The sequence below is a fragment of the Meriones unguiculatus genome, chromosome 19 (assembly GCF_030254825.1).
Source record: "Meriones unguiculatus strain TT.TT164.6M chromosome 19, Bangor_MerUng_6.1, whole genome shotgun sequence".
Taxonomy (NCBI): Eukaryota; Metazoa; Chordata; class Mammalia; order Rodentia; family Muridae; genus Meriones; species Meriones unguiculatus.
Window position 1 is genome coordinate 44,453,300 of NC_083366.1, and position 27,828 is coordinate 44,481,127.

A 27,828-nucleotide genomic window follows, 5' to 3' on the forward strand; every position below is an offset into this window, starting at 1 on the left:
GCTAAACTACAAGGAGATATATAGAGATATATTTAGTATATATATATAAACTACAAGGAGATTATATATATATATATATATATATATATATATATAAGGAGTTTATATATATATATATATAAGGAGTATATATATATATATATATATATATAAACTACAAGGAGATATATAGAGATATATTTAGTATATATATACTAAATATATCTCTATATAGTTCTATATGTATATATTATCAATTATTTTATTTTTAATTAAATTTTTCTTTTTTATTATTAACTATTTCTGACATGAACTCAATGACTGGCTCCTTTACTTCCCTCCCCTGCTCTCAGGAAGGAACAGCCTTGCTAGATCACAGAGGAGGTCATGGCAGCCAGTCCTAAAGATACCTGATAAGCTAGAGTCAGATGGAAGGGAAGGAGGACCTCCCCTAGCAGTGTACTTAGAAAGGGGTAAGGAAGAGATGAGGGAGGGAGGGTGCGGTTGGGAGGGAATAAAGGAGGGGACTACAGCTGGGATACAAAGTAAATAACCTGTGATTAATATAAAAAACAGAACTATATATTTTAATATGAAATCCTATGTTTTATGGCTAATATCCACGTATAAATGAGTATATATCATGTGTATCTTTCTGCTTCTGGGTTAACTCACTCAGGATGATCTTTTTTAGTTCCATCCATTTGCCTGCAAATTTTATGATTGCCTTGTTTTTATTGGCTGAGTAGTATTCCATTCTGTAAATGTACCACAACTTCTGTACACATTTCTCCGTTGAGGGACATAGGTTGTTTCCAGCTTCTGGCTATTACAAATAGAGTTGCTATGAACATTACTGGGCAAATGTCCTTGTTGTATAGTTGAGCATATTTTGGATATATGCCTAGGAGTGCTATAGCTGGATCTTAATGTAGCTCTTTCTAATTGTCTGGGAAAGCACCTGAAACAATCTTGTACAATAAAAGATCTTCTGGAGGTATCTCAATCCCTGAACTCAAGCTGTACTATAGAGCAACAGTAATAAAAACTGAATGGTACTGGCATAGAAACAAAATGGAGGATCAATGGAATCAGATAGAAGACCCAGAAATACACCCACACACCTATGGATACTTGATTTTTCACAAAGAAGCCAAAACCATATAATGGGAAAAAAAAGATAGCACCTTTAACAAATGGTGCTGGTCTAAGTGGATGTCTCCACGTAAAAAATGAAAATAGATTCGTGCTTATCACCCTGTACAAAACTAAAGTCCAAATGGATTAAATACCACAAAATAAAACCAGAAACACTAACTTTGTCCAATGAAAAAAAAGAAGAGAGCTTTGACCTCATTGGCACAATGGACAACTTCCTGAAAAGAACACCAACAACACTGTCTCTAAGAACAGCAATCAATAAATGGGACCTTCTGAAACAAGATTCTGTAAAGCAAAGGACATTGTCAACAAAACAAACAACAGCCTACAGACTGGGAAAAGATCTTCAACAACCCTATATCTAACAGAGGCCTAATATTGAGTAGATAGATAGATAGATAGATAGATAGATAGATAGATAGATAGATAGATAGATAGATAGATAACCTCAAGAAATTAGATACCAATAAACCAAATAATGCAATTAAATACGGGTACAGAGCTAAACAGAGACTTCTCAACCAAGGAAAATAGAATGACAGAGAAACATTTAAAGAAATGCTCAACATCCTTACTCATCAGGGAAATGCAAATCAAAGTGATTCTAAGATTCCACTTTACACACATCACAATGGCTAAGATCAAAATCTCAAGTGACAAAACATGCTGGAGAGGATATTGTGAAAGGGGAACCCTCCTCCAAAGCTTATGGGAATGTAAACTTGTACAACTACTTTGGAAATCAAAGTAGGGTGGTCAAAGAGCCAGCCACTGAGTTCATGTCAGAGAAAGTCCTTGTTCTGCTTACTAGGGTACCCACTTGGCTACTGAACTGCCATGGGCTACATCTGAGCAGAAGTTCTAGGTAATATCCATTAATGGTCCTTGGTTGGAGTATCAGTCTGAGAAAAGACCCCTGCGCCCAGATATTTTGGTTCTGTTGATCTCCTTGTGGAGCTCCTGCCCACTTCATGTCTTACTATCTCCCACTTCTTTCATAAGATTTTCTGCACTTTGCCCAATATTTGGTTATGAGTCTCAGCATATATCTGCTAGGTAGAGTCTTTCAGAGGCCCTCTGTGGTAGGCTCCTGTCCTGTTTGCTGTTGTATCCTTCTTCCAATGTCCATCCCATTTGTCTTTCTTAGTGAGGATTGATCATCTTACCCAGGGTGCTCTTTCTTGCCTAGCTTCTTTAGGTGTACAGATTTTAGTATGCTTATTCTATATTATAGGTCTAGTATCCACTTATAAATGAGTATTCCATGTGTTTCTTTCTGCTCCTGGGATACCTCACTCAGGATGACCTTTTCTAGTTCCCATCATTTGCCTGCAAATTTCATGATTTCCTTGTTTTTAATTGCTGAGTAGTATTTCATTGTGTAAATGTACCACAATTTCTGTATCCATTCCTTCATTGAGGGACATCTGGGTTGTATCCAGGTTCTAGATATTACAAATAAAGCTGCTACAAACATGGTTGAACAAAAATGTCCTTGTTGTGTACCTGAACATATTTTGGATTGACCTTAAGGCCCCACTGTCGAAAACAATACCCACACAACTCATTAACAGACATAGGACAAGCTAGTACCTACACAGAACCTCTACCCCTATGTTCTAAGGTCTTTGGTACAGGAAGGTACTCTGCAGGCTACCAAAAGATAAACATAATTACCAACCCAGGCAATAATTCTTTGATCTTCAATAATGCCCTGCCTGAAAATTAGGCTACATCTCTGATATTTATTCAGATCAATCATTAAAATTTTTCAAAAGATTGATTTCCAGAGTGGTTGTACCAGTTTACATTCCCACCAGCAGTGGAGGAGGGTTCCCCTTTCTCCACAACCTCTCCAGTATGTGTTGTAACTTGAGTTTTTGATCTTGGCCATTCTTATGAGTGTAAGGTGAAATCTCAGGGTTGTTTTGATTTGCATTTCCCTAATGGCTAATGAGGTTGAGCATTTCTTTAAATACTTCTCTGCCATTCGATATTCCTCTACAGAGAGTTCTCTGTTTAGCTCTGTTCCCCATTTTTTAATTGGATTACTTGGTTTGCTGCTTTTCAGCTTCTTTAGTTCTTTATGTATACTGGATATGAGTCCTTTGTCAGATAAAGGGTTGGTGAAGATTCTTTCCCAATCTGTAGGCAGTTGCTTTGTCATGGATGTGGTGGTAGGCCAGCAACCATGTGTTGTATTTGTTTTCTTCAAAACATTTGCCATCAGATAATCTCATATTTTTGGACACTACCCCACCCAGCTAATAGTCCAAATAATAAAAAGGAATGTCTCAAAAGCAAGAACAAAGGAGAGATTTTTCAAATGTGATTCAAGGTGATCAGGCTCATTCTAAATAGCCAGCTGAGATTTGCGGTGTCACCCACATGGTTTTTGCTTTAGAATCATAAAGAATATGCTAGTGGAGAGATTGAGAAATCTTCCTTACTGCTAAGGAGAGCCACTGGGGCCAGTTTTGTGTGCTAGTGGAGTCCCTGCATGGAAGTCCTGAGAGCCCATGTCATAGTGGTGAAAAAGAAACATGGATTTCCAGAAAAACTCCAAGATGTTGAAGATGCTAGAGCCATTCAAAGTTAGTCATAAATCCTGAACAGAATCATATTAATCATGATAAAATTAGTTATCAAATACGGGCATTTACTAAACAATGATAAAGTAAAGACGGAAAAAAATTAATATATACATGTATGTTATTTTAATAACAAAATATACATGATTTAATAACATACAATCTAAATAATTAATGGAAAATATTATAATTTTAAGCACCATTTAGTTAACTGTATTACTTATTAATTTATTTATTATAACTTCTTATTGATTCTTTGTGAAATTCACATCATGAATCCCAAACACACTAGTTTCCCAATCCCTGCATGTCTGCCCTCAGCCCTTGAAACCTCTCTCCCACAATAAAACAAAATAAGATAGAATAAATAAATATTGTTGTGGAATTGTAAGATGTCACAGTACGTCAAACAGTATACCCTTTTCTCTACACATTTTTTCTTGTGAATGTGTCATTGGTCTGTTTTGAGGGCTCTAGCTTCTGTTACACTATTTATGCTGGATCCTTGTGGGGACTCTTCTCAGATATCCTGTTGTTGCCCTGCATCATGGAGATCCTGCAGCTTTGGATATGCAGGATTAGCTCTGTGCATCGATTGGATAGATGCTGAGATGGGCGAGTTGAAAACCCTGGATCTGGGCCTGGGAGGTAACTGAGTTTCTCAGCCCAGAGGGTTTCCTGTTCCTACATCACAAGAGCAAACTCTCTCTTGGCGCTGCTCTGGCTAGCTCACCCAATGCCACAGCAAGCAAGGCGTAGGGTCAGCTCTCTTGTGCTCATGTCCTCAGCCCAGCTCACCCTTGTCTTTGCCACCAGAGTCAACTCTACAGTGCTGCTCAGGAAAGTTTCAGGGCCTGCTCTTCTGAGTGCTACAGTAGTAGTACAAAGGACCAGCTCTATCAGGAGCTCAGGACCAGCCCTCCCACCTGCCACAGGCAGTGAGGGGCAAGATGGGGATAACTGTATTATTTAAAATATCCCTTATTTAAAATTAATAATCAAATAATTTTGAAAGTTTTAATGAATTACTAGGAAGTTTAGGAAGTTAAAAATTACTGATCTAGAATAGAACATGATGAAATAATTTGCTTTGAGTATTGTTTCATTAATGATCATTTTATTTTTTAAAATATAGAAAACAAATAACAAAATATTTTTAAGTGGACTAATAACAAAAATTGGCCATTTTGGGAGAGCTTACTTTGAATTTAATAGAACTATTATTTCTATGGTATTTGAAGACTTTTAGTCAATATGTTTTCTTTTTTTTAATTTTTTTTTATTAATCACACCTTTTTTACTTTGTATTCGCCCTTTAGTTCCCTCCCTCCCCCTCCCCAATCCTTCCCTTCCTCCTCCTCCAGAATTTTTTCTTTTTTAAATATGTTTCTTAATATGATCTATATTTTAAAAATAAAAAAGTTGGATCATGAAAAAAATAAATGAAAAGCGTGAACAAAAAAAGGAATACAAACTTGTTGAAAATGCAGAGACACATTTTCCTATTGTTCTTTGTTGGACTGAGGTCTTCTCTATTTTCTCTGACATCTGCTGATCTAGGACAGATAGCATTAAAAGAAAACATATCTTCACTTCTAAATCAAGCCCTGCTGAATAAGGTCTAGTAAAAATCTTAAGTAAAGGCTGCTACCATTTGGGGATATATGATAAGCTACAATATTGTGTTCCCAATATCTGACACAGTGTCAGTTTAGATTAGCCTTATTCCATCTGTGGACTTAAATACTCGTCTTTTAGTGCATTACAAAGCTGAGATTCCATGAACTGACTCACTGGGTTGCATGATTCTTAGCTGGTTTTTCCTTTACCTATGAAGATGTCCTATTGGAAATTAGGTTCGTGGTACTTTCTCATCTGAGTTGCAGTGCAGTGCAATCCTTGGCACACAGGCCTTCTTTGAAGGTGCTGGAAGTAAGGGTGATACTTATAAACTTAATAACTCTGTCTGATTAGAAGGCATTGAATAGCTGAAATAAGAAACAAGGAACAACGATAAAAACAAAAACCTCATGAGCAAAAATCAACATGAATGCATATTTAATGCAAATGCAAAGACACATCACATGGAATGCATACAGTTGGCTCATGCTTTATCTCTTTTCCCCTTTGTGATCTTGGTTGATCTTGACCATATTACATAATTATCAGGAAGAGAGAACTTCTTTGTTCAGCCCTCCTGTAGTTCAAACATTATCTACAAACAATTGCTGGGAACGTTTAACCAAGTTTCCACATACTTGAGGGGTTCTGAAAAATCTATGACACTTTTCCTATCTTGAATCTACTACAGTTTAATTTAGTTATGTTCCATTTACCCAATTTGACTGTGACTTCTCTAATTAAAAACCCCAAAGCCTTAGTGAAGATGCTAGCAAACAATGACCTTTGGAAAGCAGTATCAGGAAATCTTCCATCTCTGCTATGAAAAAATTGTACCTTTAGGAAAAGTATTATTTCTTTCAATGATATTATCCGTTGGTAAATCTTCAAGAACAAGTGGAAATAACCCATATGCCTTGTTCTGCTGCCCAGGGGATGATGTCTTGTTCTATGCATGGTACATAAAATTTGGTTCATGTTCTTTCCTGTTAAACTGCAATGGACAACGAACACAGGCAGGGATGGAACTTGTGAAAAGATGCCAGAGGCAACTGAGGCATTACAAATATACTGTGCATTTCTATAGGGAGGCCACTGGGGTTCTGAGACAGTACGATGGCATCATCAAAAGGTCCTTGTGGACCACCTCACCAAAACCAGCTCCAATGGCATACATGGGTGCAAAGGCCACATTCGCCCAAGAAGAAGAAGGTTTGACGCCAACAATATCAGCAGTGTCCCTGATGCAGAGATCCATTCATCCGAGGTTATCAATACCAGTAATCTCTGCCCAATGTCCTCCATTGTACGATTTACCCCTGCACTTTTGTGATAGTAAACAACTGTATTTTACAATGAAAAATGATTACTTATAAAGTTGCAAAGACACATAGTTTGAGAAGTGGGTAATTTCCTGCATTTTAAGTTCTTTCTTTCTTTCTTTCTTTCTTTCTTTCTTTCTTTCTTTCTTTCTTTTTCTCTGTCTCTGTCTCTGTCTCTCTCTCTGTCTCTCTCTCTCTCTCTCTCTCTCTCTCTCTCTCTCTCTCTCTCTCTTCTTTCTTAAATAAAGAATCTCTTCTTGGCCTGAAATTTGCTAAATAAATTACACTAGATGTTCAGCCAGGCTCCAGAACCCACCTTTCTAGCAAGCAAGCAGATTTCAAGCCTAAGCCACTACATTAGCTTTCATTGTTCCTTACTTAAAATTAGATACTTCGATCAGTGGAATCGGGGGAATTCTCTGAGTTTTTTGCCTGCTTTCAGGATACATCTTCTCCCACTGGGTTTCCTCTTTCAGCCTTAATATGAGACGAGGTGCCAGGTCTTACTGCAACTTTGTATATGTTAGGCTTATTTTTCCCCCTTTTCATCCAAAAGGGAGATAAGATGAGAGCTGAACCCAAACTGTGCAAATATGCTGCTTGGGCTGAGCCTGGAATGGTCTTACTCTGTTCTTGCTAACCTAGGCATAGGCCCAAAAGTATCTAGCATCTGTACAATCTAATATTCTGTAAAGCTAAACCTTGAAGGTTTCTGCTTCCAGCTTTGATCTGCTAACCGATGCCTAGAATGTATCAGCCTCTAAAACTTAGTGCTGAATAAATTCACTCTTGCTGGCTGGCTCAACTCAGATATTCTCGCCCAAGTTCCTCACCAAGCTTATTGATTCAACCAGGCTTCCCCCAGCTTCTGACTGAATTGCTCTGCTTGGCCTGAAGATAACTCGGGCAATACATTCTAATATTCTGGCTCATTCTCATTATCTGGCTCATTCTCTCTGCAACCTGTCTCTATAAAACCGTTTCAGTAAAACTGCCACACACTACTCATACTTCTGCACCTCTGTTTTCTCTCTGCACTGCTCTTAAGTAACCTCTCTTTTCTGTACTGTTCTCCTTAGAGTTGGCAGTATCCCCTCTAGAACTCATTCTTTCTCAGATTCATTACTTGGTCTGACCCTCAATTACATGTTACTTTTATACATCTTTGCTTCTTTTTATAAACTAATCTTACTTTCATTGTTCGGTATTGAAGGTGTGTAATAAGGGTATGTCTGTATTTCAGCCGGAACACACTGTAGTCCAGTGCCTATCTGCATTCCAGCCAGAGCTAGAAGGTTTTAGTTATAATCTCTTGCCAGAGGAGACATGCTGCTGAAATAAAATTCCTCTTTGCAACTTGAGATGCCATGTTTGGTTGATATTCCTTGGAAGCCTGTCCTCTCCTGAAGGGAAACAAAAGAGGATCTGGGGAGAAAGGAAATGAGAGGAAGAGACTGGGAAGAAAGGAAGAAAGAGTTATAATATATAAGAAAAAAATTTAAAGAAGATAATTAACAATTTTAGTTCTCGCAACTGGTCTCAAGGTTAGGGTTCCAATGACTGAGAATCACTGTGAAATATCTGTTATGTGCTGTGCAGATTTGTTTCAGATTTCTCCTAAGCCTGTGTTAGACTACATGAAAAAGTAAAAATGTCTGGTAATACCAGATGCATAAGACATAACTCTAATGAAAAATCAAAAACAAAAACTCCCATCTAGTGAGAGTGAAATACAATTCGTGTCTCAAATTTACTCAGAAGAGTATGATCGAGGGTTACTTTCAGAAGTGTGGTTGACTCAGAGACAGTTTCTTCTCAGAAAAATTCCACTACACTATGTGGGCCAAAGGAGAATGCTGCTGCACTGGGGTCCTGACTTTTTACCTCCTCCATGCTCTAGCAGAATGCTGCAAGGCGACTCATTGCTGTAACAGGAAGGAAATAAGTTATAAAACCAACCGTAGGTATTTTTCCAGTGACTCTCCTCCTTCAGGTAATGTTAACAGCATCATCACTCTGACCTGTGCATTTACATGTTTCTGCTACTTCCAGAACACGTCCAGGTTATTTCAAATATCTATAAAACAAAGTTGACCCCATGGTCCTTGAAGATATGTCAGGTCAAGTGAAAATTGCTATTATTTACCACATTCTTGCTTTCCCCGAGTTTTGTATTTTTGTCTGTAACCTTTTGTACCTTCCTGTCTCTTGGAGAGGTTAGGATATGTGTGTGACTTTGTTCTGAACATTGCACACCATGTTGTAATATTAGTCAATTACTCTCAAAAGTTTAACTGGACATTCCTCTGTTTGTAAAGAGTGTCTATCCACAAACTAGGCATAAACAGAATTTGACATGGCATCAGACAGGCAAATCTCACTAATTCAATAAGGAAAAAACAATAATATATTTATGTTGTCTGGAATCTCATAAGACATATGCTTTTGCTTGGATTATCATTCCAAATATATGTTACCTCATCTAGGGTGGGTCTAAATAAAACAGAAAATTATTGGTTTTAAGAACTGTTGTACCAGAATTACATCTGTAGACATTCCTTTGCTGTACTTGTTCCTGGCATTAGTACGTAAATGAGTGTTCAGTTTTTTTAAAGCAGATTTCTTAGTGTCTTTAGAACTGTGGAAGCCAATCAGCATGGAGGAAGATTCCATTTCTTTCTCTAGTTCCATAACATTATTTTTCAATTCCATGAAACAAGATAATGAAGTATATTTAGCAATCAAACCCAATCTGTTTGTCCTGGCATGTATACAACAGTAGCCTCAACAGTCTTGAATGCTATAAAGCGTCATAGAGACCATTGCTAAGCAACTTCAATGTAATTCCCATCAAAATACCAACATAATTCTTTATAGACCAGGAAAGAACAATTCTCAACTTCATATGGAAAAACAAAAAAAAAAAAAACAGAACTGCCAAAACAATCCAGTACAACAACAGATCATCTGAAGGAATCTCCATCCCTGACCTCAAGCTGTACTACAGAGCAATAGTAATAAAAACTGCATAGTACTGGTATAGAAACAAAATGGTGAATCAATGGAACCAAAGAAAACACCCAAAAATAAATCTACACACTAATGGACAGCTGATCTTTGACAAAGATGCCAAAACCATACAATGGAAAAAAGATAGCATCTGCAACAAACAGTGCAGGTCTAACTGCATGTCTACATGTAAAAAATATATAAATAGATCCATATTTAACCCCCTGAACAAAACTAAAGTCCACACGGATCAAAGACCTCAACATAAAACCATACACACTAAATCTATTAGAAAAAAAAATTGGGGAAGAACCTAGAACTCATTGGCAAAGGAGACAACTTCCTGAACAGAATACCAACAGCACAGGCTCTAAGAGCAACTGTTAGTATAATGTTCTTTTAAAATGTATACGCCTTACCCTTGTTAATTCAAATGCTGATTTTCCCACCTCCAACTCTCTGGTTTCAATCCGGATATTGCATTGTGATACTCATTATAAGCATCCTGTCTCAACTCTTGTGTAAACAGGACAAAAATAAAGCAACTAGATACAATGTTGTGCAATGGGAGGAGCCAGAGGACAGGAAAGAGGGGAGGAGCTAGAGAACAGGAAGGGGCTGGAGGAGAGCAAGAGAGCAGAGAGGAGAGCAGAGCTGGAGGAAAGAGCCTGGAGGACGTGGAGCATGAACCAGACCTAAGATTTCACAAAAAAGCAAGTATAATGTGGGAAATCTAAATGTTAGGAAACTGAGGGCTTAGAGGTTTAGGAGGGAGTAAATATTGCCCAGCATTCTGTTCTAGGTTAACTAAAAACCCAGTCTCTGTGTGGTGATTTGGTTTTATAGCTGCTGAGGATTAACAGCAGCATTACTAGAAAATAAATGAATAGTAAATATTAATAACTGCTTGCAACAATCAACAATCAATAAATGGGATCTCATTAAATTGAAAAGCTTCTGTAAAGCAAAAGACACTGTCATCAGAACAAGACTACAGCCTACTGACTGGGAAAGGATCTTCACCAACCCTATATCTGACAGAGGACTAATATCCAGAATATATAAAAAAAAATTCAAGGAGTTAAACAGTGTAATCCAATTAAAAGGAGTAATCCAATTAAAAAATGGGGTACAGAGCCAAACAGAGAATTCTCAATAGAGGAATATTGAATGGCAGAAAAACACTTCAAGAAATGCTTGACATCTTTAGTCATCAGGAAAATGAAAATCAAAATGACTCTGTGATTTCACCTTACACCCATCAGAATGGCTAAAATGAAAAACTCAAGTGATAATACATGCTGGAGAGGATGTGGAGAAAGGAGAACCATCCTTCATTGCTGGTGGGAATGTAATCTTGTACTGCCACTTTGGAAATCAATCTGGCACTTTCTCAGACAATTAGGAATAGTGCCTCCTCAAGATCCCACTATACCACTCCTAGGCATATATCCAAAAGATGCTCAAGTACACAAGGGCATTTGTTCAACCACGTTCATAGTAGCTTTATTAATAACAGCCAGAGCCTGGAAATAACTCAGATGCCCCTCAACTGAGGAATAGATAGAGAAATTGTGATACGTTGCTATTCACTAAATGATAATGCCAAACAGTAGCATTTCAGTCCATAACCTTGCTTTCAAGAGTACTTGTCCTCACCCATGTATATAATATTTCACAAGTAATTCTTACCTATTGCCTTATTAAATGAAAAAAATGGTGATTTTTATTTTACATGATAACTCTGAAGAGGGTCTACAGGCTCCCTGATGTCCTTGTATGTTCTATCTCATGAAATTGTGAAATGGCTTCTGAATTTTTTCATCTATATAGATGGTAAAAATAAATTTCATGAGGGTTTAGTTACACATGAACATGTCTCATTCACTCACATATCAGTTGCTTTTCATAGAGATCACACTTAGGTATAGTAGGATGCTTTGCAGGCCCTACTTGTTTTATTTTTCTGTAACCCCACAATTATTCTTCATGAGCTGTTGAATTTGCTGTAACTGAGGCTCAGCCACGGCTTCACCAACCTGGCTTGGTATACTTAGGTCAAGTGGATAAGTAGATTTCCCAGGAACTAAGAAACATAGGGTGCAGTAACCCATGTAGCAAGCAAATCTCTACAAAGGGCCCTTTGTCTGGCCTGTCTCCAGAAGTTATTTGTCTGCAGTGAGTGCTTTCTGAAAAGGCTTGGGGCTAGGGAGGTAATTTCTTCCTTACAACTAATTTCCAGGGTAGCAAAAATTTCCTAACTGCTCTCATGCTTAAGAAAAAACACTGAAAATATTAATGTCAACAGATACCTTGCTGCATATCGTCCTGCAGCATATATATTCAGAACAGGTTAATACCAGTATATTCTCTTATGAGGGGATCTTAGTCCACTCTCAGGGCATGTTGTACCATATTAGGTGCTTTTTATTTCTGTGTCTGAAGTCCTAAGCACTCTGCTTTTACAGTATAGCTTTGATTTAGTATATATTTAGGCCACTTATAACTATACTCCCTTCTACTTTTAAGTTTTCATTTTTAATTTATTTAGAAGAACTATAACTGTGACTTTCATCCATACCTTCCCAAAATATTTTAATGGCCCTTTGTGAATTTTTTATAGCATATCTTTATTCATATTCACTCATCTCCCCAACATTTCCCAGATCCACCCTCTTCACTACTGTCTTCCTTAGGGTTTCTATTCCTTGAAGAGAGACCGTGACCACAGCAATGCTTTTAAAGAAAAACATGAATTGGGGCTGGCATACAGTTTCAGAGGTTTAGTCCAATTTTGTCATTGCAGGAAGCATGGTGGCATGCATGTAGAGATGATGCTGAAAAAGGGAGTTAAGCATTCTACTCTTGAATCCTTAGGTAGCAAAAAAAAACACCATCACCATCCTGTGCCTAGCTTGAACATCTGAGACTTCAAAGCCCACCCCAAACACCATACCTACTCCAATAAGGCCATAGTTTCTAACAGTACCTCTCACCATGAACCTTTGTCAAAGGCTCATTTTTGTCAAAGTCTTATTTTTTGTCAACCCACCAAACCTAGAGACATTATTTTGTGTCTGTTGTTGTTGTTGTTGCTGCTGTTGTTAAACCTATCAAGATTAATTTGAGCTGCCAAAATATTTTTGTATGACCTCCCACTACAGGATGTTCAACTTCCCAGCATTTGTACTCTTACAGTAAACAAACTCTACATCTCCCATTAGTTAACAGTTTCTAATAGTTTATTGCTATTTACTTCCTGCCTAATATTCCACTGTTGGTATTTTTCACCATTCTTAAGCATGTTGTCATAACAATGATGAGTTCATAAATGAAACTGCCTTATTGAAGAAGATTTTTTTTCATATCCTTTATCTCCCATTATCCTAACATTCCATTTTCACCTAATTCCCTATGATCCTTGAGCACTGTGAGGAAGAGGTTTATAGTGCTGAGCATTCTACAGTGTTTTAGTCATTGTTTCCTGGTCATCTACAGAAAAGAAAAGTATCTCAGATGAGGTTTGAGAGATTATCTATGAGCATAATGAAAAATCATTGAGAGTTGGTATATTACTACGATTATTTAGAGGGACAATAGTTTGCTTTCTCCCTCAGGGTAATGAAGACTCTAGCCATTGAGTCTTGGTCCAATAATGTTAACAATTTTGTGTTTCAATTTGTAGACTGAGATTTAAATCCAATGTAAATGTGGTTGGTAATTCAAATTGATGTACAGGCCACAATTGCACCAGACGAAATGTCTTGCCAGGAAAGTCATTACTGTAGCACCGATGAATCACAGCTGAATAACACTGATGTTTACTTTCTCCTCTGGTACTGTGTATAGTACCTTCTACCACCATGAAAACTAGACAGTGAAGATGAGCTTCAGGGTCAGCACAAGCTTAATTTTTTACTGTTACATGAATCAAGTAGATGGTGCCTTCAGCAATAGCTGTTAATCAACTTAAATGATCCAATTTAATAATATTCTTTACCACAACATTTAAATATACAGTTATTATTATACAATAGTATTTGCTATTCATTTATCCACTAAACATTCCTGTCTTACCTCTCTCACTTTGGACTCTTCTTCATTTGATTATTCAGTTCCACTTATTCATTACTTCTTGAAAATGTAATTGGATTTTGAAGGTAATCACATTGTAGGTAATGAAGCTACAAGCTGATTTTGGTACTGCAGACATTTCCGAATATAAAATCTGTTCATCAATTATGTAGTACTTAAAATTTTGTTGCTGGTGTTTTAAATTTTTCATTATAAGGATATTTTAGGGTTGTTTGTTTGTTTTGTTAGGCTTTCGCCTAGGCATCTTTTAGGCATGTTGGTGTTGTTATTCTGCTTTAGATGAAAAGTTTACTTTCTTTTCAGTGATCCCATCTGTTAATTCCTGTTTGCATCTTTTTTGGTTAACAGGAAGACCAAACAGCTCTAACTTTTCCACATAGGCTCAAGGAACAGAGTGTGTTCCAAATAAATGAATATGTGCATACGAAGGAAAATGACATTGTGGAGGCTGAAGGAAGGGATCACTCAAGGACCATGCTTGTTCTGTGGATACTGAGAAAATACCCCTGAACATATATTTACCCTAACCAAATATAATTGTTTCCTCCAAATTTGGGTAATTTTAACCTCTTCACCAATTTTGTACACAAAAGGAGTCGCACAGTGAAAAACCACAATAAGTTTAGTTCAACATTTCAGTCATCAGATTGTTTTCAGATTATTTTGAGATTCATACTTTTCCCAAAAGAGCCCTATTGTGAGATTTTATTATAATTTATCAGTGTATGAATTTTTGATTAAGAAATATAAGGAATATTGTTTATTAGTCATTGTTATTTCAAAGTTTATGCATGTACATAATGAAACTTAAATATAATTGTGTGCTTATAACATCAATATTGCTTAAATTATATTATATGTAAATTCCCTGATAAACAATGATGTATGTATTTATATACGTAGACCAGATTATTCTATATACTTTTAAATTAACATTCTAGAATAGGGATTTCTATTACCAATATATCATATTCTTCACTCATTATGTGACTCATTGGACTATTGCAAAAACACCAGCCCCTTCAAAACAGGACCCTCCTTATTTTATTGAAACCTGGCATGAACCTAACCACCAAAAGGACCATCACTCATTAATTGTTTGTATTTTCTGGTCATCTTTTATTTAGAATGTTGAATGAATATTTGGGAGGAAGTTAGGATTTCAGACAGAGGTGTGGATTCCCATTTGTCTGGGCCAAGGTAATTTAAACGTGTTAGCTACTGCAGTTCTACAAGAGATATGCTTGGATATATTTTCTGCATGCGTTGTGACAAGATTAAGTGTTTTATTTCAGTAAAAGTCACATGGAGAAGCAAAAAGAGGGTAGATGTATCTCTATATATATTCATTTATATAATTCTGGAATGAACCACTGCCTTTTTCTACTTTTTAATTAAATCTGTTGTCTACATGACATATGGAACAAAAATGTCAGTCTTGGTGAGGACTGAACTTGATTTCAGGACTAATATGAGTGGTTCCTTGACACTGAGGTTCCTGAGGTATGAATTATTCAAGAATGTATCCTAGAGAAGGCTGGTATTGCCAGGAGACCTTTAGGACCTAACCTATCTATAAGAAAGCATGGCTGTACCTGGAGAGAAGAAAATGGCATGGTGTGACAGGAAAAGCTTTGATGGACAGAACGGGCTGATCATGCACACATGACATGAATCCTGTCCAACACCTGAAGGCTGGGAAGGCATGAGTAAGGTGCCTAAGACTAGACTGACCACTGAGTAGGGTAAAATGGATTCCTTTTTTTAGGAAAATAGTGAGTGCAGGTAACTTAGGGATATTTGACTATAACAAAAGAAGATATTTTACATTATTAATTACTACTACTACCACTACTATTATTAATACTGTTGTGTAGTTCTAGTATAAACAAGCACATATGCCTTGAATTAATGGGCTATATCAATATCAAAAAGTCAGTATTTTGCTCTGGTACTGCTCAGCCTCTACCTCATCAAAATTTTTCTGCCCTGTTCTTCCAAAGTCATACCTGAGTTTGGGGTGATATAGATTTCCCCTTGGTGGGTAAGGCATCCCAGTAATTCTTGTTCTTTGGACTTTTATTATTTGAGAATGCTTTCCCTTGTCACCATGCACTGCACAAAGAAAATGCTTTAATAAGGCTTGAGAGCTGCAGTAATCTATGAGTAGAGACAAATTTGAGATTGGGCAGTTTCTTTGACAAGGGGAGAGAGCCCAGGGAGTATATGGCTATGTTTTACGATGCAGTGAGGAGCTATTCTGGTCTATTAAAGTGGTAGATTTGTATTAGCTGAGGAAGCTTAGGGACAAGAGTATACATTCACCAGGCTAGGTCAGAGCACACTGTGTGCCAGCCTGGCTGTACCTGGAGAGAATATATTGGCAGGGGTGACAGGAAAAGACTTCAAGGACAGAAGAGGCTGGATATGCACACATGACGGGAATCTTGACCCAAACCTGAAGCCTGGGAAGGCTTGTGTAAGGCTCCTAAGACTAGATTGGACCACCAAGAGTGATGAAATGGGGGTTCTCTTTGGGGACTGTGGTGAGTGCAGGTAACTTAGGGATAAAAGAATACATAACAAAGCTAAAGCAGAGCTCATGGTGTGCCTGCTTGGCAGGACCTAGTGGGTGACTAGGCCATATGTTAACAGGATAGGATCTGAATTGCAAACTGAATTAATTTCTGGAGGCATACCAATAGTCACCTGTACTTAATGGCATGTAAATATTTTCAACTGTGAGTTTATTCTCTGGTTCTGATAATTTATATCAACAGCAATATGGTGAGTTGTGGATTACCCCATTTGCCAGTCAAATTTCTTAAAGATACTAATACATTAAATATTAAATGAATAAAAGTTAGCAACATTTTTTTAACTTTGTTATTTATACAATGTTTATTTTTCTTTTAAAAGACACACATTATATTCATGCATTCCTTTTCAATGTATAAAAATAAGACTATTTAAAATGAAACAGCATCATGGAGCTTTGGTTCTGCTTAAGGATGAGCAGATATCACTATCACCAACTACCAAACAACTCAAGAGCTTGAGATAAAGGTCAACTGTTTGTATATCAACATGCAAGCAGTAGGATAATTTACAAAGAGCAATAAATTGAGATAATTCATCAGATGATTGAAAGTCTTCAAAACCAGACCAGAGGGGATAATCCACATTTTCTGTAGTTCCATAAACCTAAGGACCAAAATGATAACTGGTTATTCTTTACAGCTTGTATTTTCTTTTTTCTCTGCTTTCTAGATGTTCAATAACACTTAAAGAAATGATAAAACCACAAACCTTATTTATCAGAGGTATCTGGTTTAAGATGAGCTGCAAGATATACTGATCAAACAGTTCCAAAAATTTTATGGGATTTTATCATCCACACTTTGATTGGATCTAAGAATCACTTCATGAGATAGGACCTGTACTTGCCCCTGCATATGAAGCCTAGAACCTAAGACTAGAGAGGACACGGATCTAAGGGCAAATCCTACCACTACTCTTCTTCTAAATGAGCATTGCAATAAAATACTGTGATACACATAGGTAAGAGTATCTCTCAAGCTTCATCAGAGACTTTCTTCTTACAGTAGATAGTAATTAACAAAGAGATATACAATTAAGCAATATGCAGAGACTAAGAAACTCTGGACCACTCAACCTAAATAGGATGCTTTTATTAAATTCATCTTATCAAGGATTTAGTATCTATATGAAGGAGGGGGTTAAAAAAATAAGAGGCAGAAGTGGTAGGTGACTCCAAGGAAACAGCATCTTCAAGATATAATAAGACTGATATACACATAAACCAACAGAGACTTGACAGCATACACAAGAGCTGCACAGGTTCAACCCAGACAAAAATCGCAGCACTGGGAAGGGAAAGTGAATACAATCTCCTATCCCCTAACTATTTAGCCATATTTAATTGACTTCAGATAAAATTTGTCTTTTTATGACTCTGAAGATGGAGGACCAGAATTTAGTACTTGAGCATAGGCCTGTGTCTGTCCTTTAAAGTGAATACTAATTGGCTGGTGTAATTGTGATAAGAGTCCCTGATGAAGTAGGCAGGAATATTTCACTCTGTCCAGAAAAATAGAAACTTCTCAAATTTCTATGAAAAACTGATACTTTAAAGCCTACAAGATTAAGTGCCAAATTTTGTTCTTGCAAAGTGAGTCTTTCAAAATGTAATATCCATTGCAAAGTCATCTCATTCATGAATAAGAAATGTGAAAGGTAAGAACTATACTCACCGAGCTGAGTATACTCTTGGTGTCTTTAAGAAGCTTTGCATTTTTCCTCTCAATGTCTTTGACTAAAGATATTACATCATCATCAGTTCCTGGCATACTTCCGAGTACTGTCAGTAGATTTTTAAGAGTGTCTTTCCATGCCAGCACTCTGCTGAGTATCAGTATTGGAAATTCTTCAAGCTAAGCAACCATGTTTCAGCAATTATATTAAAATAAGTAATATAAAGAAGGATTAGTTAGTTTGGTTGTCTCTGAGACTGGCTGCATTAAATATACATTTGTTACTTTTATGAGAAGGTAGAAGTTTTTGAGAAAGTGAAATAATATAGACTAATAAAACATAAACAATCAGTAATTTATCATTATGAAATAAAGTATGTTGTTAGCTATTATTTGTAATATCCTATTTATTTTATTTATCATCTTTTTCATATTAAATTATACCATATACTTTTCCTGTAAGCTCTTTCATACTTCATTATTTTACTTCACCATGAGAACCCAAGATTTTTCTGGGAACTAGTAGGTGTTCTTATTCAGGAAAAATAGATGTATCCAATGTCCCCAATGGCAAGATATTTAACTCAGACTCATAACACTAATAAAGTAGATTGTTCACATTAATACTTATTTTTAGTTTTTTAAGGACAGTAAAAACAATATTCTGTGAAGATAAACTGACATTATTAAGTGTGGTTTCCTCAGTCTAGAGTACTTCTCTTTTTCCTCTAGCAGAGCAGCACATTTGTTGGAACATATGATTGACAAAAAATGGAACAATAATATACCATTATCTTTAATAACAGAATGAATAGAAATAATAACGGAATTTTAAATTTCTAGTGTGTGTTCCAGCATTCCTAATTTAAAATGCTTCATGTGCTGATATCTTTATCTATTATAGAGACAATGAAAAGCCTAGAGAGGAATCCAGTAGACATTGCTGTAGAAATAGGGAAAATGAATGATGGAAAGAACAAGATACAACCATGTTGGCAATATGACCTCCTTGACTCATTGCTGCATATGAACAAGAGTGAGGACTTGAGTTGAATTGGGCCCAGATACTAATTCTGATGGAGAAGGCTGAAGGTACAAGTCTCATAAAACCTTCCAATACCTCAGTCTCCTTACCACTGCTAGTTTTTGTGAGTAGTAATTGGAGCAATGTCAGTAAAGCACTTTGGAAAGTGCCTAGCCATGGAATAAATTTCTAGAAATATTTTTATTCTTTTTTTTTTCTCTTATTGCTTTCACAAGATGCTTAAATCAGTTCATTTGAGAATAAGTTACGGAAAGGAATCTTAAGGATATATCATAATAGTTAGAATTACAGCTGCAGTGATTTATAGACCTTCTCATTACAACCAAAAGCATGGCTCATTCCGAGGAGCATTATGGTATTTATGGCAAGCCCTTATTCAGATGATTTCAGTTAAAGTAGAAGAAAACACAAAAGTCATGAAGAAATGAACAGGCAAGTAAGAAATAGCAGTAAAATCAGAAGAGTCTTGAGAATCAAGGAGACTGAGAATGATGATCAACAATGTGATATTTGCCATTCACTGGTAACATACAAGGAACACAGTTGTGTTTGCATTTAAGTCTAGTAGTGAGATATCATTAAACTAAAACCCTCTTAATGGGTAGTTTAAGGACCTGTTAAAATATTACTGAACATTTGCTTATTTTTATCAAGTCTTTAATATGACTTTTCTGTTGTTTTTTCTCACTCCATTTTCCTGTAGGTGTGATCTTCACATCTGTTGTAGTACTTAACAGAAACCTGCATCATGACAAAGCAAATACAGTCTACTACTTTAACTGCTTAAGTGAAAAACCAACTGAAGACTCACAGAGGTACTTTGAGCGTCATCCATGGTTTCTGGAGTTTGGATGGAATAATTGTGGCAGGAAGTAAGATTCTTAGCCAGTAATTTCTGTTCCCCAAGAAATGTAAACATCTGCATATATCAAAATGAATATTCAGTTAATCGAACTCTGGAAAATAAGCCACTGAACCCACAACCTTAATAGTAATGTGCTCAATAGATATGTGTGTTTTACAAATGAAATCTATATAAAATCTAAGTAAGATTGAGAACTTAATAAGAATACATTGATTATTTTCTTCTTAATTGGGTTTGTAATCTCGTTTACTTTTTTATCTAAATGTCAAATACCCAACCTTTTTCCATATTTACTCTTTTATTAATTTTTATTAATTTTCACAATATTTTTCTATATTGAAGTGAAGCCTTGAAAACAACAGAACTAGATATTACAAAGTGTCTTAAAGATCATCTCTCTTTACAATCTGGGCCAAGTGTCATGGTATATTGTACCTATATTCATTAATATCTTGCTTCCTGTATATGCAACTTGATGTGGATCTTTTATCTCGCTTTTATTAAGTATATCTTTTCTTCCTATTAAAAGTGAATATATAAACCTTTTCCATGCAATGTTAATCATAAATTCTGACTGGAATTGTGTCAAGTTTGACAAAAATAGACATAACAAAGACTTTTTTAAAAGGGAATAATAAGCAATGAAATAAAACTCAACAAAATATTAATTAATGTTTATGTATTGATTGATATATTTTAAATATTATACTTCAAATACACTATTAATAACTTATTTAAAATTGATAATCATCTACTGTGTAAATGTTTAATGTATTACTAGGAATGTAAAGAATTTCAAAGAGGGTGAGTAAAGAATAAGAAATGAGAAATTATATGTAAAAAGACCCTAATTACATATCTATGCCAAATGCAAAGACGCATTTGTTTTTATGTCCATTGTTTCCTTGAAGCCTTATGCTTTTTTTTCCTCCTTTATGTTGACTGGCCTTGAATAGATAACAGAGGAGGGAGCCTATTTTTCACTTGTCAATCAGCCCCCTACCGAATGAACTCCAGCACTGTAATGCTCCAACAGGAATCCTAGCATTGGGGGTTCATGAAAATAAACTAGTGTGTTTCTTCCTTCTTGAAGTGGTTTCCGTTTGGATGGCTGCGGTTTTCTATACCTAACTGACTACAGTGCAGTTCAAATTGTTGGGTATCTGCAGTGAAGTTAGTGAAAAATGCTAATATTTTCTTGCTTCTTAAAAGCTAAATTCAGATATCAGAGTTCTTCCCTAGCTACAACAGCACGTATACTTTTAATTCACAGTTACAATTTTTAATTAGAAAATAAATAAATTTATAGAAAATTAACCAAGCCAAATTTGGCAAGCTTCAAGATTCTCATTTTTCTTTTTATGCCAGAGGCTGTCTCGTATGATAGTACAATAATGAAATATCATAATACACCTGAGGATGTGTTACTTGACACTTGGTCTTTGATGTTCTCTCTTTTGTTCAAGTGATGTTATTAGCATGAAGGCATTTGGGAAGAAAAAAATAAAAATAAATGAGGTACTTACAAATTGGTCAAATGAGACTAGTGATGAATTTAGCTGTATCAGGATGGAGGGAAAGATTTAAAAAGTGAGTAAACAGACAACATAAATGCATATTTATTGCAAAAGGAGACATTCTCTGGGTGCACACTTGGTACTAAAATCATGTCTTATGTCTCCTCCTTGACACTAACTGTCCTTGAACAGATCACATGCAGTCCTCAGGAACACAGAACCTGTTTCTTTTCTAAATCAGCCATTCTGGTGAACAAACTTCTACATCAGACACCTTTAAATACGATTTAAATGATTCCAGCATTTAGGATACAATGAAAAGCTAACACGTTGTTTCTGCTCACTCTTTCCCCTACTTAAATGATCTTCTTTTAGATTCATTCTATTTATGCTCTTTGACTTACTGCAATATACTTCTTCTTTATTGGATATCTCCAGTGTGCTAACAAAAGATGCCAACAGGGACTGGCGTAGAAGCAGAATCATGGAATCAGAATTATTCACTGGACTCAACTATTAAAACATTATTTTGCAAGTGCAAAGATACTTTTTAAATGAAGCAACAACAATTAAAAGGGGGAGAAGGACCTCAAAAATCATTGGATTCCATAAATGCCTGAGATTTCCTGAAGTTTTCCTACTCTTTTTCTGCTTTTGTCTGGCTGGTACTTTCTTTTATCAATGGAAATATATTATTTGAAACTGGGATTTAATTCTTTCCCATGATAAGTTCAAACAAAGTCATTAACATGAAGGTTTTGGGATAGAAAGAAGATGGAAGTAAGTGAGGTACTTACAAAGTTATCAAAAATTTTTGCAGATAACTCACTGATGGTCTGATACAGGATGATGATACAAACAAACAAACAAAAACTAGTGAGTTAAATGGTGACAGAAATACATATTTATTCCCAAAAAACAGACATACTCTGGATCCCCTTATCTGTATAGATACCTGGTCTGCAGTTTCCTTAAGCAGAAAACATGAAGCTTTCAGAAACAGAGTACCCTTTTCACTTCTAAATCCAGCATTCCAAGTGAATAAACTTACACATTGTACCTCTTTTGTAGCTCTTTGAACAAAAACTTTCAGCGTTTAAACATTTGAGAAGCTGGTGGATATATTTGTTTTTATTTGTTTTGGTTTGTTTCTTTTTTCTTTTTCTTTTTCTTTTTTTTTTTTTTTTTTTTTTGGCTTTTGCTCTTGCCATATCACCACAATTTAAACCAGTTTCATTCACTCCGTGTGACTGACTGCAATACATTTCTCCTCTGTGGCTGTGGTGCTGTCTGTTAAGTAAAGACGCTTTACTTAACATCTGGGGTAAAGAAGTCAGATCTCTTCCTCTACTGCGGCTATTAGATTTTTAGGCCACAAATTGAAATTTAAGAAAATTTAAAAATAGGTGCAAAAAGAATTCCCAAACTAATAGAACTCTTCAAAAATTGTTGAGATTTTTATGAAGCTTATCCCATTTGCCTTACTTCATTTTTCAATCACTGCTGCTTTAATTTATTATTATACAGGCAAATTATTACAAATTTGGCTAACAATAGCTATAAATGATGTGCTACAAGACAACCTTAGACAAGGAGGTTGCTGTATGAAAAAACAAACAAACAGATGTACGTGAAGTACTTACAAATATCTTGCGCAATTTCATGTTCTGGTCATTGATATTCTGAGAGAGTGCCAAAGTATTGTGAAACTGATCCTTGAGTGATTGTTGATCATCCTCAGTATTACTGCTGCCCAATGCCATAGAGGCCACATTCTCCCATAAAAGGAAGTTTGACACCACCAGCAGCAGAAGTGCCCCTGCTAACACAAACAAGGGCCGTTCAGATCCATTGCCAGGGGGAAGTGATCAAACAGCAGGCAACTGAGTTCATGACAGAGACAGCACCTGATACCCTTACTTGGGATCTCACATGGAGACAGAGCTGCCTATGGGTTGCATCTGAGCAGAGAGTCTAGGTCCTCTCCATGCATGGTCCTTGTACTTACTTAAAAACGGGTATTAACTGTATAATATAGGAAAACCATACTAAAATGTATGGACCTAAAGAAAGTAAACAACAAAGAGGACCCTAGGGAGGATGCTTAAATCTCATTCAGAATGGCAAACAAGATGGAAAGCAGAAGCAATGGAAGAGAAGTAATAGGATGGAAGCCTACTATAGAAACTCCACCCAACAGGGGATCAAAGCAGATGATGAGACTCACAGCCAAACTTTGGGCAGAACACAGGTAAGTCTTATGGAAAAAAGAGGAGAGAGAGAAGGACAAGGAGGGGACGGGAGCTCCAAAAGGAGACCAACAAAGCCCAAAAACATATGAGCTCAGGTGGTCTTCCAGAGACTGACGCACCAACCAAGATATCATTTTTTTCTTTAATTTCTGAGAGTATAACGTGATCACAATATTTACCCACTTTCCTCCTCCCAAACACTCCCATATACCTCTCCTTGCTCTTGTTTAATTTTAAATTTGTCCTCTTTCTCATTGATTGTTTCTATGTACATATATGCATACAAATGTATACATACATATATGTCTATGTGTATTCATATATATATGCACACAACCTGTGTAATGTTACTTGTATGTAAGATTTTCAGGGAGGACCACGTGGTATTAGGTAACCTGTTGGTGTGCTTTCCCCAGAGGAAAATTGTTTCTCCCACTCTTATCATGCTTAAGTTGCCTGTAGTTATTTATGTAGAGTTGAGGCCTCCTAGAATTTACTGCATCCATGTTAGCATGTCTATTATTTTGTCTTTATTCAGCTCTTGTTTAAGCAATTATGTTGGTGAGACTTCATAGGTGTAGCTTCTGATACTCCTAGGAGACACAGTCTCAGAGCAAACTCCCTTGTCTTCTTCATTAAAAATAAAAGGAGAAGAAGAAGAAGAAGAAGAAGAAGAAGAAGAAGAAGAAGAGGAAGAGGAAGAGGAAGAGGAAGAGGAAGAGGAAGAAGAAGAAGAAGAAGAAGAAGAAGAAGAAGAAGAAGAAGAAGAAGAAGAGGAAGAAGAAGAGGAAGAAGAAGAGGAAGAAGAAGAAGAGGAAGAGGAAGAGGAAGAAGAAGAAGAAGAAGAAGAAGAAGAAGAAGAGGAAGAAGAAGAGGAAGAAGAAGAAGAAGAAGTAGTAGTAGTTGTTAAGGTGCAAAGATCATTACAGAAGACAGGGAGGAGAAACATTAGTTTTCTAAATTCAGTGTGAAATATGTGCATTTTTGCAAGGATAGCATGGCACCTTTCATTTTATCTTTATGCCTGAACAGAATAAACACATGAGCACCTGTGGTGTAACACTGAGATTCAAGAGTCCCATTTTGAAAACAAAGCAGCTCTGGGCTGTCTTTATTGTCTTACAGTAATATTTCTATGCATTTGCCAAATTACAAAAAGTGTCACACTGATTGTTCTATAAAGATGAACACTCTGGGTAGATTTATTCTGCATAATGTCATCAACTGTATTGTGCAAAGAGAAGGCTGTTAGAATTAATTGTTCTTTTCCCCCTCTGTCCTATTATCAGCTGATGTAGGGAAGATTATCAACACTATGGACTTTGCATTATGCATTGTGATTTTACATACTCAGGTTGTATCAGTTCTAACTGGGTTTCTTAAAACAAATCCATAATCTTGGGGCTCAGTGTTAGGAAATGTTACTTGTAGGCGTCAAGCGTTACCTTTGAAAATTTAACCACAGAAGTCTTAGAACTCTTTATTTTATTCATTTGTCTTGCTCAATCACAAAAACTCTGAGATGAGTCTTCTTGACAATAAACAGTGTTAGTGTCATCATCAAATTACATTTTGTAGTAAGATGAAAAAGAATCCTAATGTATTGATATTTAATGATTTTAAGAAGATGAGCCAACATGTAACTATCAAAATTAAAAGTCTATTTGCTATTTTTAGTGAACAAATCTGAAAGTGCCTCTTTTCTAAATGCAATTGAAAATGTTTAAGTTAAAATTAAGGTACTATAAGATTCATTAAATAGATAAAAATCTTCAAAGAATATAACTATCACCTGTTTATAAGAATATAAAAACAATTCATATAAATCCATTTTAAAGCATTATTTTATTTTTTGAGATTATGATAATTACATTATGCCCTTTTCTCTCTTTACTCAAAACCCCTCACATGTTAAATTCATGACTTTTTCTTTAGTTGTTACTTTACATGCATATATGTAAATCTTGCTAAATATACACACATATACATACAAATGTATGGATATGTGTATGTATATGTATACATACATATATATGTATGTATACAATGGGCTTAGTCAGTAGAATGCGTTATAGTCAGTATAATCAGTATGTTTTACTAGTGAGCATACGGTATTGGATAAATTATAAGTACATTCTCCCCTGGGAAAAAACATTTTCTTCTTGTACAAATAAATTTTCTTTTTTTTTTCTTTTTTCATGAAGCAATCGGGAAAACCATATGTAAAAGTTACATTCAAAATGTATAGCTGATCTATAATTGGCAACCTTGAAGAAAATACTGTCTATCCTATGGAGGTGAGTCTGAAGCTTTGTACCTAAATCATTCTCTGTCATATCTTGTATTTACCAACTTAAAAAACATCTTTCTAGACCTTAAAACACTTTCTTAAATCCTTAACAACTTAAGCCTAACTATAACTATCTTGTCTTCAACTCTATCAGAGACTTGAGAAGGAATAAAATTATTACTTAAAATCAAGATGCTTTTGCTAATTTATATTATGAACTGTATATATATATATATATATACACTGTAAATACATGTATATTTGCTTTGTACATGTATATCATATAAAAGGTAGTCACAGGTTAAGTTGATTAATATCAACTTAAAGGATGCAAGGTGAGAATGATAGTGCCTTTTATCTTACAGAGTCCAATTCATATTTGTTACCAATCATTTATTTAGATATTTTGTCATGAAGAGAAGTCAATATTACCATCATTTAATTTTTTAAATGTATTTTACTTGAATGAAAAATTTAAAGTTGTATAGCTACTTATATGCTAGCCTTGTAAATCCCACATTGGAAACTATGATTAAGTTCATTCAATTCAAACATCTCGTAGCAGAAATTGAGAAAATAGCACAAATTGCATCCTTCCTTCTACAGTTATTACAAAGTTAATGCTCAATCTCTTCTTATTTTATTCCATTCCTAATTTCTACAATTTGACATTTTGAGATTTATTATTTCATGTTCTGATCATCTGCCGCTGTGTAAATGCTTGCTCTTACCACTAGATACTAATGAACTTCTTTCTGTCAAGGTAAATTAAGAAAATGCAAAATGTCTCTAGACATTTCTACATGTCTTCTGGCATGAGGACTCCTTTTAAGAACCTCTGATCCAAGAATGTATGGTGTAGTTATTTCTACAGCAATGACTAGAAAGTACTTCTCAGCTTTTTGTCCTGATCAGGCATGAATAAATGTCTGATCACTTCATATAGGGCAAAAAGAACACCCAAAATGTAAATTGCCCAAAAGATATTGTAAATGAAAGCAACATTTAAGCTCACTTATAAGAAAATGAGGAAAGAATTACTTACAGGAGCATGGTTGAGAGAATGACAGTGGCATCTCTGAGGAGTCTTGGCACAGCTTGGCTGCTTCACAAAGCCCTACCTCCAGCAAATATCCTACCTCCTTTATATAGGTCATTGAACTATCCCCAAGGCCAAGTGCTAGGAGGCAAGAAGAGGTAACATCAAGAATGAAGGTGAAGATCATATGACTCTTTAACTTCAGGCACTACTAACAACCTCAAGACCATGATGACTCAAGCAGTCAATATTATCCTTTTATCTTAATTTTAGGCTCTTACTAGGGTTCAAATTAAGTTGGAAATCACTTATAGACACCTCTGGTCCATAAAGGTTCTTGTGAATTTCATGCCCTAGCATAATATCCATATCACAGACTTTCATTTTCCTTCAGGTACTTACATATTTCTGTCACTGAATCTTTGTTAGATTTACATAATTACTGTTTGTGAGCATTGGGAAATCAAGGCCATAGGAACTGTCCTGCATTTGGAACACTTTAACATAATTGTTTTGGCAGGATCCAGGGAACATGCTTAAGTGTTGGAGTGATTGTTTCTACAAACTTCACATACTAGGAACAATAAGTTAGTAATGTAAAATGCAAATCCAGATACTGAGAGACCAAAGACTTAAAAATCAGTGGGTATTGTTTTAAAGTTTAAAGCCTGAACCAAAGCCAGCCAAATGGAGATATATCGAGCCTTAATGCCTTGCGGAGAAGAACTAGCCTCACTGCATTCTTTCCTGCCCACTAATTATACAGTTG

The 27,828-nt window shown here is 35.8% G+C and overlaps 2 protein-coding genes across 2 annotated transcripts in view; both read right to left on the bottom strand.

Moving 5' to 3' along the window:
* LOC110541396 (prolactin-7B1-like) overlaps nucleotides 1–6,609 on the bottom strand; it is a 30,291-nt gene extending 23,682 nt beyond the window's left edge. Inside the window, exon 1 of the mRNA XM_060372523.1 lies at nucleotides 6,504–6,609. Coding sequence (XP_060228506.1) covers nucleotides 6,504–6,609 — 106 coding nt within the window. The remainder of the gene's footprint in view (nucleotides 1–6,503) is intronic.
* Nucleotides 6,610–16,762: 10,153 nt separating this feature from the next.
* On the bottom strand, nucleotides 16,763–27,096 carry LOC110541617 (prolactin-7A1-like). Its single transcript, XM_021628337.1, has 7 exons — nucleotides 27,066–27,096; nucleotides 23,122–23,297; nucleotides 22,276–22,314; nucleotides 21,488–21,520; nucleotides 19,908–20,015; nucleotides 18,052–18,231; nucleotides 16,763–16,981 (listed from the first exon to the last, which is right to left on the bottom strand). Exons 1-7 carry the CDS (start codon nucleotides 27,094–27,096, stop codon nucleotides 16,763–16,765), a joined length of 786 nt encoding a protein of 261 aa, XP_021484012.1.
* Nucleotides 27,097–27,828: the final 732 nt, after the last annotated feature.

What these genes read in the sequence shown, in the direction of transcription:
- LOC110541617 (XM_021628337.1), bottom strand. Translation starts at nt 27,096, where the DNA reads ATGCCACTGTCATTCTCTCAACCATGCTCCT. An exon ending in ATGACGCTCAAAGTACCTCT is followed by an intron (nt 18,232 to 19,907) that starts GTGAGTCTTCAG and finishes ATGGTTGCTTAG; the next exon opens with CTTGAAGAATTTCCAATACT. An exon ending in CCAAGAGTATACTCAGCTCG is followed by an intron (nt 16,982 to 18,051) that starts GTGAGTATAGTT and finishes TTTGGTCCTTAG; the next exon opens with GTTTATGGAACTACAGAAAA.